Genomic DNA, 16,150 nt, shown 5'->3' with positions numbered 1-16,150 from the left:
GAGGATTCATATTAGGATCATTCTTATTCACAGCGCTCTTGTGTTCATAATGTGATGTCCATTTTATATTGTCATCGATTGTGCAGTGACAGTATGAATGTCCGTTTTCCCCTTAATTTAGAGAGCTTATGTGTGCATGTTTATGCACATGCATTTTGGGTTGATATGAAGGTATTGTAAATCGCTTAGAGATCTTGTAGCCTACTGTATTGTACTGGTGATGATGATGATGATGATGATTATTGTTGTTATTATTTTTTCCTCCCTTTTATTATTATTATTATTATTATTAGCAGTCCCATTTCCCATCATGGCTGACTGTTATGACATACTCTTCATGTATCAAGGATATTTCTGCTTTTAACTCGACATTTTGTTTCTACAGCTCTGATATTAAAATTTCTGTCTCCCCCCCCCCCCCCTTGCTTTTGTGGATTAATTACGTTATCACCATCATGTTGATATTTTGATGAACAAAAACTGATCCATGCCGACGATTAAGAAAAATAAATTACATTTACATAGGGGGTTTTGCCCCCCCCCCCCCCCCCCCCGATACATATAGGCGTTTTTTAAAGACCCAATCGAAACAACTGATGCACGTGTATACTTCTGTATTTTCTGCAGGCTGTTGGGGCAGACGAAGGATGACGTCAAGAGGTTGGTTGAGGAGAGTCAGGCAGTGCAAGCCGTGGCTGGGTTGATCAAGGGAGACAACAAGAAAATTGTGTTGAAGAGCTTGAGAATGTTGGCAGAGTTCAGTGCTCTCAGGTGAGTCGTGTTTGGAGTGGAAGTTGGTTGGTACATGGTGCGGTTATTGTGTGTGTGTGTGTGTGTGTGTATGTATGTGTGTATGTGTGTGTGTATGTGTGTAGTATGTGTGCAAATGATTGTAAGTTGTGTTACTAGATCAAAGCTTTTTATATGCTTGCGTGTGTGTGCACTTGGAAACACTTGTGTCACTTTTCCCATAAAATTACGACAGCAACAGAGTTGAAAGTTTGCAAGTACCTGCAAAAAGATAGATAGATCTCCATGACGGAGCTCGATTTTTTATTTTTTCATTTCCTGAATTCAGAAAAAGATATTTGACACAAAGTTCCCATCCTTCTTTGACCTTTGTGGTTATTTTACAAATGTACTGAGAAATGAAATAAATCTGTGTAGCTCTCCACAACGGAAGTGCAATACTGCTCTTTAATGTTCATCTAAGACACACGATTCAAGAGAGTAATTTTCGAGACTCACCTCTAATGTGGAGATGTGATTCTGTGTATGCATCCAAAGAGTTGTTTTTAATATAGGGCCCAAAGAAAAAAAACTTTTTTATTACTCGGTCAAGAATTTTGGTTGATCGCTACCCTATATAAGTGCCATGCAAAGTTTCGTGGGCATATGTAAATTTGTCAATGAGCAAGAAGTTTTTTTAACGTTGTCAGAGGAAAGTGAACAAGCTATAGACACTGCCTCTGCGATTTTGAAGACGTCGGTGTGTTCCTTTTACAGTGTAGCAGCCCTTTCGTAGATTATTATTTTCTTTGTGCTTTTTTGTGATGATGTAAGGCGAAACCTGTATTTTGTGATTGTGAAGGACTAGACAGCAATACACTACAGCAATGTAGATAAAGAGAGGGGTTAATCAGGGCAGACGTAATCTGTCTAAAGCAATATAGATCTAGAAGCCAGGTGTGAATGAAAGGCTATACATAAATGTAGATATGTAAAATGCCTCCGCGGCGTAGACCAGTAAGAGCAGTGACGCCAAGGCGTCGACCCGAAGCAAAGCCGGGTACTCAGCTAGTACATATAAATTTGAACACTGAAACCTACATTTCACAGTTTATCAAAAGAATTTTGTCGCCATGTTTGAATTCTGAAAACCGCGTTTTACTTTATACAGAAAGAATTTCTTTTAATTTAAAAATCTTTTTTTTAAATTGGAAAAACATGGATTTACACTCTTGGCACAACAATGCATTGAATATCAAATAGATGGGTTTTTTTTCAGATGTGATATGCTTTCCTACACATTGCAGACATCATAGTCTAGCACTCACAGAGCAAACACACAAATTGGTAAACATGCACATGCGAAAGCAGATTTTCAAGTAGCAAATGTTTCTTTTATACATATTATATGTTCTTTGTATTTGATACTCGTACATAAATAATTTTGTACATAACAAAAAGATACCCAGGTCCCATCCACTTTACTCTACGTGTGCTAGACTGTATTCCAAATATTTGGAGAATGAACGAATTTCTCGGTTTTTTTTGCGGCAGGTGTTGTCCAGGCTTCACAGGTCAAATCCTGGCAGCAAATGTCCTGGAAGAGCTGGTGCATCTGTCGGAGGACAAGGAGGACCAGGAGAACCAGGACACGTCCCGTCTGTCGCTGTCCCTCCTGCTGAGGCTGTGTGAGCACGAGATCATCAGACCCGCGCTCGGCTCAGCCGGGTTCATCGCCCTGATGGTGAAACTCCTCCACAAGGCAGAAGACGGTGGCTCACAGGGTGTCAACGTGGTCGCGGTTCTCAATGCCTTGTGTCTGTGCTCGAAGGAAGCGGTGAATCGAGTGAAGATCCGTGACACAGAGGGCTTGGAAGTGATGCTATCTGCCCTCAGGGGTGGGGAAGGGGAAGGGGAGAGTTTGGCGGAGGGACGGTTTGCTGTGCTGTATGATCGGATCATCAGCTCCTTGGTGAATTTTTTGTACAATGACGACTGCCTGTTGCACCTGCAGGAGCTGGGCCTGGTGAGGGTGCTCCTGAGCCACTTGAAGCGATGCTGCCAGTTCGAAGCTCAGGAAGACGACTTTAGAAAACAGACAGCAGATCTGGCTATGGCTTTGGTGAGAGATTTGGAAAGTGAATGTAAAACTCTTTCTGGAGTGACGATGACTAATGAAGTTGAAGGAGAAATATGTGGAGCAGAGGAACTGTTGGTGCATGGTAAGAATTCCAGTGCCGCTGATGAGCTCCATGAGGATGCTGTGAATGCGGAGATAGGCTGTGATGATAGCAGATCTGTTTCTGAAAATTGTGTAGAAGGTGAGGTTGCTAAAGAGATAACGAGAAGTGAAACCACAGATGTGAGTGATCTTGTAAATGAAGATAAACTCTCAAGTGATGAGAATGTAGCCAATAATGTAGAGCAGCCCATGAGAGAGTTTGAGGAAGTTCCGGTAGGCTCCTTGAGTCGTAATGACCGCGATCCTCTTCTCATTGACAGTGACCGAGCGGTGGATGATGGGGCGGAGGTTGCGGTGGAGACTGTTGACAGTGACCACCATGATCATGGGCAGCCTGGCCCAGGTCCCAGCCGTCACGTGTTCAGCATCAACAGCCCCAGCTACCAGTCGGAGACCTCGTGGAGACTGGAGGACTACACACAGGGAGTCACCTGCAAGAACTTTGCCTCTGACCACAGTGCTGTGGGGCAACAACCGTTTCTTCAGCCCTCCTCTTCCCACCCAGCCCAGGAGGGGGCGGGCTACCCTTCCCCGTACAGCCCTCTCAGCGCCAATGTGTCCTACTACTCCCCCTCACAGTCCTCTCCTTCCTACGCACAGTCCTCCCCCTCACGGTCCTCTCCTTCCTACGCACAGTCCTCCCCCTCACGGTCGTTTACCTCCAGCCCAGCCCGGTCTACTGTAGATCAGTTCAGCCCGGACTGGACAATATCCAGCCCAGGCCATCAGGCAGCGGTTTTCAGCCCCTTTCGGGAATTTGTCAGTCAGAGTCCCAATTCTCCAGGGGACGCCGGTTATAGCACCATCCAGATCAGTCTCGAGGGTAATCCGGTCCCTGTGAGGTCATCCATAAGCTCCATAGACAGAGAGTGTCGAGAACCGCCCAGCCCTGTGTTCAACTCCCAGATGTCGCTGATGAGCCAGTCCAGCGTTGTGGACTCTGTGACGTTCCCCAACAGTCCTCACCAGACGGCTGTGTTCGAGGACCAGATGGCCCAAGAGCTGATGTCCACGCAGCATGGCGCGGGTCCCTCACGTGCTCAGTTTGTCATCGTGCCTCTGTCGCAAGAATCAGAGCTTTCTGCGCAGAATCCAGTCTACTCAGCTTCAGAAGATGATGATGAAGACGAAGATGATACAAAGGTGAATGAGAACGCTGATGGTACTAAGAAAACACAACAGGTATTTAGTTTGAACGAGGGGCCTTCAGTTGAAGCTATGTCATCTTCCTCCTTTTGCCAAAGCCCGAAGAACACTGCTTTCAGTAGTGACGAGATGAGCAGAATTCCACCGAGTCTGAAGGAAGGAGAAAAGGCAAGTGAGGCTTGGTACTCGGTTCCAGTTGCTGGTGCCTCCAGTTTTGAAGTCACTTGTGAGACAAGTGAAGATGTGAGCCGGATTGGCTGTGGAGAAAAATGTAGAGATTCAGACACACTGCACAATCTGAATGACTCAAAGATTGGCTCAGAAACAAATTCTCCTAAACCCTTTATTGAAGTCTACTTAGGGGAAACCAGTCCTAAACGCAGGAGACTGGAAGAGAGTGTGATTTCTAATGTTGTTGGTGGTTCTGGTGAACTGCAGGATGTTGCCAGAAACAATCGTCAGCCAAGTCTTGGATTTAATCCTTTAAGAACTGATGTTTTGACTGGTGGGGATGATGACACGCAAGAACAAATGGAAGTGATGATGTCAGTTAGTGAAACCCCGCCCTCAGGACAGCCAGCGAAGGCAGATAGTTCTCAGGAGTTGAAAAATCATCCACAGTCTCGTGTACTGGAACTGTCGAGGTCTCTCTCGTTTGAGACGTCGCAGGTTGCTTCCACATCTAGTGGAGTTCAGTTCCACCGCATGTCATCATATCCAGGAAAATTGAAGAGACCGGTGTCTTCAAAATCTGGGGCGAGCACCAAGCAGCTGGGGGTGCGGTCAGCCATGTCCTCTCTGGCTTCTACATCTCCGTTCTCCAGACACGGATCTTCCTCCCCATTTTATTCAAACAGCCCGTACCGCTCGCCCATGCCAGAACCTTTCAGTAGTCCACACCCCAATGAGCCAGAGCTAGACCCATTGAGAGTTAAGACGAGTGAGTCGCCCACAGTGTCGTCAGAAGCCTTCACCGAGACAGGAGAGCAAGGAAAGGTGAGGGCAGGCGATGTAGAGGCTGTGGACCAGGCTACCGTCAGTGGCAGGTCAGAGGTGTCTGCGGTAAAGAGAGTTTCAGAGGAAAGTGTTAACGGGGCTGCAGCAAGTGACAAGAAAGATTCGAGAAATCCTGTCGTTGCTGGTTCTTCCTCCTCAAGGGCAGAGTCCAGGTCTAGTGCAGTTCAAACCAGCGATGCTAGAACGAGATCTATGGTTCAAGTCAGCGAAAGGGTCCAAAAAATACTCAGAATAACAGAGTCCAATATTTTGATCCTTTTGTCTCGACTCTCAGTAAAAACCTACCCTATTGCCCTTGTGGAGCCTGATGTCTTTTGCTGCCTCTTGAGTTACCTGCGCTTTGCCCCCAACCCCATGCCCAGGTGTGTGAGAATCCTGCATCGCCTGCTGGGCCACCCTCTCTGCTTTCACTCCTTCCTCCTCATGCAGGCTCCTGGCTTGGTGTTCAAGTACCTCGTTCTGGAAAGGGACGGGCTTCTGCCTCGCTCGTTTTTCTCGAGAGAGCCGGGAGATAACCGCAGCTTGCGGCAGAGAGTTGGCCTGCACTTCCTGGGCCTCGACACTCATGAGGTAAGCGGTTCTCAAGCCTCGGACTTCGGGAAAAAAATGGACTTTGAGTTTGGCGGTGATGCTTACAGTAAGATTATGTCTCCATCATCTGCTGGGTCACTGTTCCGAGGTCGGCCAAGTCTCTCGGAGGACAGCCAGTCGGCCAGAGACGGCTCAGGTGAGACTGTTGTTATGTGTTGTGAGAACTTGTGCGTTGAGAGTGAAGTGATACCATTTCCATGTTTTTTAAAATCAATTTACTCCTGGGAATTTGTCCCAATGCATGCCCTGAAATCCTGGAAAAGAGAGATAAACCTCTACTAAAAATACTATTCCTGTGGTTTTAAAATATTGATTTAAAAAACCCTCTTTTCTTTACAAAATGATGGAGGGAAAAAGACGCAACTATATTAGGAAAAGCATACTGCTTCTAACAAGCCAGTTTCCATTGCGGTACAGTATGGGCAAGTTTTTTATTTCTCTCATTTTAGTGGTGACTGTGGGGTTTCATTCGGGACCCATCTTTTTCATCAAATTTAAAAATAACCAACTCCTCTTGTGACTTTTAATTATGACATTTGCGATAAAACAAAAAAATAAACTTTCAACATGTTTTTGTTTGGTCGAGATCACTTCACAAGCTGAATTTTTTTTGTGTTTTCAAAGTTCCCTTGGATTTGTCCAAGTTCCAACTCCATCGCACCTTACATTGCGTCTTATTTACCTTTAAAATTTACACATCGCTATTTTTGGGTGAATTTCGACCATTCAAAAAAATCTAAGAAATGAGAACTATTCTTCTTTCCCTTTGTAACCTTGTTATTAGTTAAGTCTAATCTGACATTATTCTCAAGACCTCATAGAAATGTATACCACCATTGAAGCGATTGAAACGCAGTGCACTACCACTCTAGGTGCAAATCGATAGACTCCGTGCTATGCCGCTCTAGGTGTTAAATAGTAAAAATCGGTTTAATTTCTTACAACTACAAACTACAGTTGAACCTGCTGTAATGGCAACCAGTGGAAAACAATCACCTGTACAAACTACAAATGACATTTCCCCCCCCCCCCCCCCCCTTAAAAAAATTTCTTTTAATGACACTGTTCTAGAAAGATACCCACCCGTCTAAAATAACCACTTTTCTCCTCGACTGTGGGTTACCGCCTGGGTCAATTTTGACTGTACTCCCTTAAACTCTCATGTTGTTTATTTGTTTGTCAAGATGATACAGTATCAGCTCTCTTTTATTCAACTATAGAAAGTCCTAATTTGAAATGTAAAAAAAAATAATAGATCTGGGGAGGAATTCAAATTTTCAAAAGCAAGAAAAGATACATAATTAACATAGTGAAGGTACACATTGTTTTTGAAAAAATGGCTTGTTTTTTTCTCTCCTGAAAAAGGCTTGCACTGTATGTATGCTTCCTTAGAAACTGAGAATGTTTTTGAGTGTTCTAAGGTTTGCTGGGGTAAGAGCATAGATTGTAAAGTGCATGGAGCGCTTGCTGTTGAGTAAGGATATGTGTCACGTCGAGGTGGAATCAGGCGCTCGTCAGTTCTTGTGCGTATGGAGTTATTGATATCACCTGAAAGCTTATTCATTTGCCTTGCTTTCTTTTATAAAAAACATTCATCTATCTTGAATAAATTCAAAATATTTACGATTGAAGGAGGTGGGCATAGCTTGGTTTCAAAGGTAAAAATAGCAAAAAATGGCCGCCAAGCTTTAGTACATGTAACTCATATAGATAAAGAGTCATTGAAAACTGAAAACTGACATATTTTGTGCCTTTAATCAATGTTTTTCAGTAAATTTCACATTGAGCAGTGTTTTTATTAGATAGACATAAAAGAGGTTGAGCCCAAAAATAAAATTTCGATAAAAATTTCCAAATTTAGGTAAAATGCCTGTTTCTCCAATTTCTGTATTTTGACGAGTGCCCGATTTCACTGCAATGCCTCACATATGTGCTACACTATCGCTATTTATTTTTAAAAATTACTAGTTTTATTATTAATAGTATCATTAGTATTGTTATTAACACTATCATCATTGATGATCTATTGTCTCCTCCCCCCCCCCCCTCCTAAAAAAGGCTTGCACTGTATGTATGCTTCCTTAGAAACTGAGAATGTTTTTGAATGTTCTAAGGTTTGCTGGGCTAATAGTAATAGTACAGTGGAACTCGGATTCAACGAGGTCGCCGGGCCTGACCTAAAATCTCGTTGAATCCGAGTGTTCGTAATAGCGAACAAGAGGTTTTGTGTAGATAATTACAGACACTGACCAAGTAATGTATAAAGAGAAGTCACAAGTCATGCCTGAAATGCCAGCATATTATGAGCTGTGTATAAAAGGGAGCGATTCGTTCAAATGCACACACCTGTGTCATCTCGATTGCTTACCAAAAAGTTGTGTTGTTATGTAGAGCCTAGCATACGACAACTTTTGATTCCATAGACCAGCGCACAATTCATTATGTAGATCTATGTCAAGACTAGCTAAATCATTGTAATAGTGATCAGTTACTGTGGGAAAAAAAAAGACAGTGACGCGTTAGTATGTGTGACATTCAATGCTCGGACCGCAAGTGGCCCCCCCCTCCCAACACGCACACACAGTCACACGTGTGCAGGCCACCCACCTGACCCCGACTCACGCCAGAGTAGACACGTGCGCGTGCCAACAACGCATGTGTTGGTATGAAAAAGGCCGCTGATTGGTCGCATGCAATCAGCTAAGTGAATAATGGCTCACGATGCAGGTGCAATGGATGGTTTCTGGGAATAGATAAAGTTCGTTCAGGGAGAAAAATGAGCGAAGCAACGTCTGCGGGGGTTGTTCACACTGGAAGAAGCGAGCTCGATGAATCCGAGCTCGCTGATTTAAGTGCTCTTTGAATCCGGGTTATTTTTATTGATTTTAAAGAAGAAAAAAACTGGGAATCTATCTCATCTCGTTGAATCCAAGTTCTCGTTGAATCCGAGTTCCACTGTAGTATAGATTGTAAAGTGCATGGAGCGTTTGCTGTTGAGTAGGGATATGTGCTACACTATTGCTATTAAAAAAAAAAATTACTAGTTTTATTATTAATAGTATTATTAGTATTGTAATGAACATCGTCATCATTAATGATCTATTGTCCCCCTCCCCCCCTCCCCAGCAGCAGATACCACGGAACCTGTGGGTGAAGCCAGCCGAGCCTTGAACTGCCACAGCAACGCCCTGAAGTTTGTCCACTATCTGTGCAACACTGCCGTCTCCAAGTACGGGGAGGGTGAGATCAAACACGTGCTGACTATGGGCTCCGTGCAGGACCAGCTGTCATGTATCATCAGTCTACTGTACTTGCCAGTCGCTGGGTAAGCGAAACACTCTTTAAAAAAAATAAATGTTTTTACGCTTCCTTCAACACAATTTCGATAATTCAGGAGGTACGTGGTGGTTGACGGGTGCTCTAGTGTTATTTGCTCCTTCTTTCTAATCCAACGTCTATCATCCTGATCTCTCCTCCTTTTTTGTTCGTTACTCTCTTGCAACACCTCTAATCTTCGGCACATATATGACCTTGTTACTGTTACAATTACAGTGTTGCAAGTGCTGTAAAACTTTGACTAAAACTAAACTAATTCAGGAGGTAGTCTTTGGCCCTGCCTGTCAGGGCCAACCTGTGCTGAGAAATGATCCTAAAAGAAAGACTGAAGTATTGGATAAAAAATTCTACCCACTGGGGAATAGTACTTGGGTCTCCTGCATGCAAGTGAAGACAAAGCGCCTATCGTTCTATTGCAGACTCCGGTACAAAACATTCTATTGGTCCTTCTCTAGTTTGTTTGCTTCTTCATATGAAGGTTATGTGCTTTAACTGCACCTTGTTTGAAATACAGTGGAATCAGCTTTACCCGAGCACGGTTAATCCTTAATCCGAAAACAGCGGTGACCAAAAGAAATTAGAATCCCCTATTTTAACGGGAGGAGCTACCCTTGAGGATCAATTTTTATGTTTGTTGCCCGAGATCAAATCTAAGTACACCTATAAGTTAGGTAAGTAAAATCTCTCGGTGCGCAATTTTATTTTGGCATAGCTACAGCGGTTGCTATGGAAATGGCTGTCATCTTGAAAATAAACTATGAATTTCAAATCCCTAAGGCTTTCTTATTCACTGACCAAATTGACCAAATTTGGTGAGAGTATACCTGAACCAGACCCTATTAGAGTAACAGCAAGTTTTTTTCAATAAATGGAAAAGAAAAAAAAAGAGAAGAATTTTCCCAAAGTATAAAAACCTTTTTCTAAATTTAGGTTGTGTAATGGCTTGCCAATGGAAAAGTTTTATTTTTTTCGCTAATATCTCTCTGATACATTGATGACGGTCTTGCCATCTATGTTTCCTGAAAGTTTCATGTCTAAAGGATGAAAACTAAGGAAGGAGTAGGGAAAGAACTGGAGAAAAAAATTTCATTTTGCGAAAAACGACAATTGTTGTGAAAATTCACTATATTAACCCATCCTCATGTTTCCAAAGGCAATTTACCAGGAGAATAAAGACTTTCTCAATTGTATCCATGCTATTTTTAGACAAAAAACTGGTTGGTCTTAAAAAATCATTCAACATAAAATTTGCATAGCCCAACACAAAATATGCAAAATCAAGGGTTGCTCTTCCCCTTAATCTTCGCTATTTGAGTAATCTCCCTAAACCAAAAACTCGGCAGAACTGAGTAAAACCCAGCAGTCCTATGGACTTTGGTTTAAGCGGGCTGCACTGTACCTCAGTTTTTTTGGCTTAATAAAACAAAACTTTTTTCAGATGCTGTGGGCATTTGAAATTACAGTAATTGTAGTGCTGTCCAGATCAAGTTGTTCTGTTTTTATTATGGCAGTAAAAATTTGCATTACAAAAATGTTAGTATTCATGATACAGTGGAGTCCACTTGTAACGAGTCCTGAAATAACGAGAAGTCTGTTATAAAGACATTATTCTAAAACCCCGTTTTTTCCCTTCTTTATCTTTGTAAATAAAATACTGCTATAACACAATCAGATATACGCGCTAGTCGGTTATAGCGGAATATTCCGGCTGCTGTGCACAGCGTATAGGTCATTATACATATAAAACCTTGCCCGTTGAGAAACTTATTTGTGATCAAGCGAAACAAAGAATGGGAGAGTCCATGTGTGCCAACGATGAAGGCCGGAGCGAATGAGTGGGGAGGGTGTGGCATGCGCAGGCAAGCCGTTGGGAAGCAGAACGCATTGCCTGATAGTGATAGGCCAGCCTAGTCTAGATTATCTAGGCCTATCATCATGCCTCTCTCTTCTCCGGTGTGGGAATGGAGAAGTCACAGTGCTGTGATGGATCATGGAGCGAATGTGTGACGTGCGCAAGCAGACGCGGGAACGCACCACAGGGTGTGATGGGGCGGGGGGAAACACAACGGGCGAGTTAGCCTAGACAACTTTCGTTCTGATAGCCAACGCCGAGCTGTCAACATTGCTAACGCTAGAGAAAGAAATCTGATTCCATTTTTGATCAAGTAAGACCTAGAGGTCATGTTGAACAAAACCACCATCAGAGGAGATAACAAAAAGAAATAAACAGAGCACCAAACTCATAGATTAGGCCTACTTTATTATTTCCTTTGAATTTATTACTGGGTCCCTTACAACGAAAATCCTGCTATAACGGACATTTTGTACCGGTCCCCTCCCTCTCGTTATAACAGGATTCCACTGTTCTCATTACTGAAAACTTCGGGCATGGTTGGGGACAAGGATCCCACTTCTTTTCTTTATTTTCCCTAATTGTTTCTGTCTATATTTCTTCTCCCCTACTCTAAATTCTAAAAGTATTGTAGTATTGATTTGCATCTTTTTACTCAGACTAAACTAAGTTCTATGTACATTCAAACCTGCTCTAGGGGCCACCTGTCTAAGACAATCACCTGTAAAAATTACGTCTTATTCTTATTTCTTCTCTTTGTGCTTTGTCCAAGACATCCACCTGTCTGAGACAATTACTTTTCTCCTCCTCATTGGGTGGCTGCCTTGGACAATGATTTTGACTGTAATTGTAGATCAGTGTTTTATGCCACTCTTCAAAAACAGAGAAAAATTCACAATTTTAAGTCTTTACTGTTTATGTTGTGTTTTAAAAATAATTTTAAAAAAATCATTTTCCTCCCCAGTATTGATGGGATGCGGGAGGTGTTGCTGAAAAAGTACCCTCTGTTTGACACAGCCCTGGCTTGTCTGTTCATGGCCACAGCACCAACGACCCGGGAGGCCATTGTAGTGGCCTTGACCCTGCTGGTGGGTATGGAGGAGCCGAGCAAACTACTGAGTGGCCGACCGCAGCTACATGCATGTCCCGACACCGAGGACGTGTTGGGGGACGCAACCTCACAGCAACAACAACATCAGGAGAGACAAACGCTGCCAAAGAACTTGAGAGATCCTTTTGTTTTTTTCAAAGAATCGTCCAGAACACGTAATAACAGCTCTCTTGTTCTTCTCGCCAAGGTAAAAACCCTCCGGGAGCTGTGCTGTGGTCAGGCGAGGCCCCGTAGCAAGGTCACTCAAAGAAGCAAGGGAAATCGTTCAGAAGCAGTGGAGGGGGCTTCCCTGTGTGTGTACCAAACTCTCAGTGACGATTTTGACACTCGCCTGGTTGTGGAGAACGGAGCAACGCTGTACTTCTACGCCAACAGACAGGTGCTCGTCAGGAAGTCAGCTGTCTTCGCCGCTATGCTCAGCGGCATGTATAAAGAATCCCACAAGTCTGACATTGTCATTTCTGATGTCAATCTTTTTGGATTTGAATTTGTGATACACTACCTCCACGGCTGCAGCTCAGGCTGTCCAGTCATTGACTCCCTGTTGCCTAAGGGTCTGACCTCCTCGACCGAACAAGTTGGCCATTCTCGAACAGCGCGACAAAGTGCGAATATTTCACAACCAAAACAAGCACAACAGAGTGCGAATATTTCACAACCGAACAGATCGGAATTAAATGTTCTACCTTCCAGTTCAAGCGGTATAGACTCACAAACAGAAGAGACACCTTCGTCTGCTCACGACATTCCATGCTTCTCAGGAACAGCTTCAGCCTCAGAAATGTCTACCATCTCATCACCGTGTGCAGTCATCTCCAGTTCCAGCAGAAAACAGCTTCAGGACTTTAGTGCCAAACTTGCTGTGTCGGAGGACTCTCTTGACAGCCTCAGCCTGGGAGATAAGAATGACGTTACCCCGCCCGACTCTATCGCCATGGACACGCAGGGTAGCAGAGACAACGGTCAAGGTATCGACGAGGGCGGAGCGACGGAAACGGGCACAACTGATAATGCGACTTTGAGCACGGAGGCCGCTGAACTGAAAGAGCTGGAAGATCGAGTAGACATGTGCGCTGATCTCCTTGCGGTGGCCGACAGGTTTTTGTTGGACGACCTCATGGACTACGTGGGCTGGGTCCTTTCTTACAGCTGTCTGCATCCCCACACGTGCTTCGCCGTCTTCCAACTGGCGTGTTTCTACAAGCTGGAGCTAGTTGCTGTAGACTGCGCCCGAGAGTCCTTCACGTCCGACATTCAGCCCTGGGAAGTTGCCTCCATGTACGAGGAGCTGGCAGCCTGTGGCTACAGAGACGCAGCCAGAACGGCGTTAGCGCGACTGCTCTTATCCTGTGAGGTGTGAAGAGTAGACTATAGTTAACTCTTGTCCTGCTTCTTGTGCCGAGATGCGAATCTTATCAGCAACCTATTAAGAAGACGGGCGTTCTGGGCGGGCCGCCGGGGTCACTCAGCGTGTACTGTTGGTGTACAGCAAGCGCGCCTGGAAACGTGGGTTTTTGCCATCATGAATACCATGGGAGTGTGTTAATCGATGATGAAAATAACCCTCTATCTTTTATACCTTTCTATTTATAAAGTGTTACGAACACATGAATAACCCCCTCTCATAAGCTGATAAGACATTACGAGTAGTTACACCCATTCGAATTACCTTTTTAGACGCTCTTGTTGTTATGAATGATCTGGGGTTCAAAAAGGGATGATAATAGGTCAATTTCTGAATGTTTTGCTCTCAAATTGTTCTTTTTACCGGCACACTGGTACTGGTATTCCAAGCTATCAAATAAGCTTCTTTTTATCAGATAGTATCATTTCATACGAAATCAAGCTCATTTGAAAGATTTTGTTTCGATAGAAAAATGGAAGTCTTGTTTCCCGACTATCCTTTCCAGCTCCTCATGTCTAAGTAGGTCAATTTGTTCTAATTTCATTGGACAAACATCAAGAGCTACCAATTTGGCGTGTTTTGAATGAGACGTATGCCTCGGTTTCGAACCAATGAAGGAGAGGTGCCGAAATAGACTTATCGGGCAACACAAACCCGGCCCCCGCAGGACAAGGGTTAAAGCCCAACTGCTCTTTTCCTATGATGCTGAGCGGTGTACACTTTACTTATAATCCAAACACTTTGTTCAAGAGCAGAACTATATCGGATTCATCCACAGGTGACATTCATCATCATCATCATTGCCTTTCTTACCCTGGATCAGGGCACAGAAGACCTTACTTTACGCAGTTTGGTCAATTTCAAGAATTATCCGAGATTCCCAGCTTCATACTCATAATATTCCTGTGTTATTCTATGTAATGGGACCTAGGTGTGCTTGTTCTGGTGAACCGGAAGAAAAGAAGGGGGAAGGACCAATTTATTGTTGACATCTTTGATTTCTAAAAACAAAATCGTTAGCGTCACTCCTCAATTCACCAAATCAATTTCAGGTTTCTAGCTAAAGTTGTTTTTAAAAAAGAGGCTTAGAGCTAGACATCCAGGCGCATCTTACAACAAATTCCACAAACTTTTTGTTTGTTTTATAATTTCCTTCCTTGTTTTCAATTTAAAAAATAAATGCCCAAATCATGGTTTTGATCAGGGTCAACTTTTCTTCTATAATTTTCTCAAAACTAAAAAAAGAAAAAGGTATTTGCGGAATGACACTGATGAAACAAGTCTCTCAACGGTACATTTGAGTACATTGTATTGTGGGCTAGGCAAGCCAAGTCCATGAGGTTTTAGTTAACCCCTTCATGACCTTCATGACATACACTATACACCATTTGTCATTTTTTCTTACTTGTCAAAGGAAGCAAGTTGCTACTGCGACATACGTCGCTCATTAAACCTTGAGAAGCAGGAGGACCACAATGATGAAGGCTGTTCATCATAGTTTGTATTCTGCATACTGCTTCTATTACATGATGCTCCTCGCGAAACTATTAGTAATAGCATGTTCACATTCAGTGATCCAAAACTGTATGTGCTGAAGCATGAACTGTCTGTGTCTGAATGAGTTAACTCAAACCTCTACATGTCATGGTGTGAGCAACAGTACTTGGCAAATCCATTTGTTTCTTCTTGTTTTGCTATGAAAATATTATTTGTATACTTGTAATAAAGTGAAGCTGTTGGAAACAATTTATTTCAGCTATGTCGCTGGAAGACTCCACAGTGAATTTTCAAGACTAACTTGCCGACTTCCTCCAACCTTTAACGATACGATTCCCAGGAAACTTTTATTTCCTTTATCATACTTTATGCGGCTTGCACTGTTAAGATTGTTTCAGAATGCTATCAAGTCTGCTAGGGTAATAGCATAGATTGTAAAGTGCATAGAGCTTGCTCATGTGCAGGAATTTGCACAATACAAATACAATCTATTATTATTAATTCAGGAGTATGTTTGAAAATCCGTGGTATGATGATTTAAAACTTTTTAAAAAACCCAGTTTGCACTATAACCGCATAAGAAAATATACCGGTCCTGTATAAATTATATATGACAAATAAACATTTTCTTCTGAATACTAATACGTATTAGACTTTTTTTTAAAACAAAAAGTATCATATATTAAGAAGTGGATGGGTGGACCCCGGGTCTACCTAGTGAAAAGGATAGGTGGGCCCCAGGGTGTACAAAGCAAAATTGCTGTTTTAGGACAAGCTGACCAATGAAAAGCTGTCTAACATCTTCATGTTAGGAAAGGCCCTAGGCTAGCTAAAAAAAAAAAAAAATAAAAGAGATGTAGGACAGACTTGGTTTGACATTAATAAATCGTAAATTTTGTATTTATAGAGTTCCTTTAAAAAAAAAAGTGACGTTTTATATTTTAAAAATCAGTAAATCATATTTGAGATTCTGAAGTACGCCTAGATCTAGATCTAACACCAGCACCTGGCAACACTGAAATCTTTGACCTTGTGTTTGGAGGAGGCACCTGTCAAACTGAATGTCTGGTGTTTTCACTGTTTTGAGGAAGACAGTAGTTGTCACAAGATGGTCAGATGACAGATTCGAATGGCATGGTCGACAGGCTGAAAATTTTTTTAAAGGTAGATTTCTAGAATTAGATCTAATCATGGATTCGCAAGTCAAGATTCTTCTGATCTTTT

The 16,150-nt window shown here is 42.8% G+C and overlaps 1 protein-coding gene across 3 annotated transcripts in view; it reads left to right on the top strand.

Moving 5' to 3' along the window:
- LOC101846199 overlaps positions 1–13,922 on the top strand; it is a 77,877-nt gene extending 63,955 nt beyond the window's left edge. For 2 of the 3 annotated variants that reach the window (XM_005093647.3, XM_005093646.3), the window contains exons 5-8: positions 628–771; positions 2,284–5,861; positions 8,852–9,050; positions 11,878–13,922. In XM_005093647.3, the coding sequence (XP_005093704.1) occupies positions 628–771; positions 2,284–5,861; positions 8,852–9,050; positions 11,878–13,384 (5,428 nt within the window). In that variant the 3' untranslated portion in view covers positions 13,385–13,922. The remainder of the gene's footprint in view (positions 1–627; positions 772–2,283; positions 5,862–8,851; positions 9,051–11,877) is intronic. The other variant, XM_035968550.1, reaches the window with a different exon arrangement.
- The last annotated feature ends 2,228 nt before the right edge of the window (positions 13,923–16,150 follow it).

The sequence above is a fragment of the Aplysia californica genome, unplaced genomic scaffold (genome assembly GCF_000002075.1).
Source record: "Aplysia californica isolate F4 #8 unplaced genomic scaffold, AplCal3.0 scaffold00067, whole genome shotgun sequence".
Lineage (NCBI taxonomy): Eukaryota > Metazoa > Mollusca > Gastropoda > Aplysiida > Aplysiidae > Aplysia > Aplysia californica.
The sequence above is the reverse complement of the archived record's forward strand: the minus strand, read 5'-3'. Positions and strand labels throughout refer to the sequence as shown.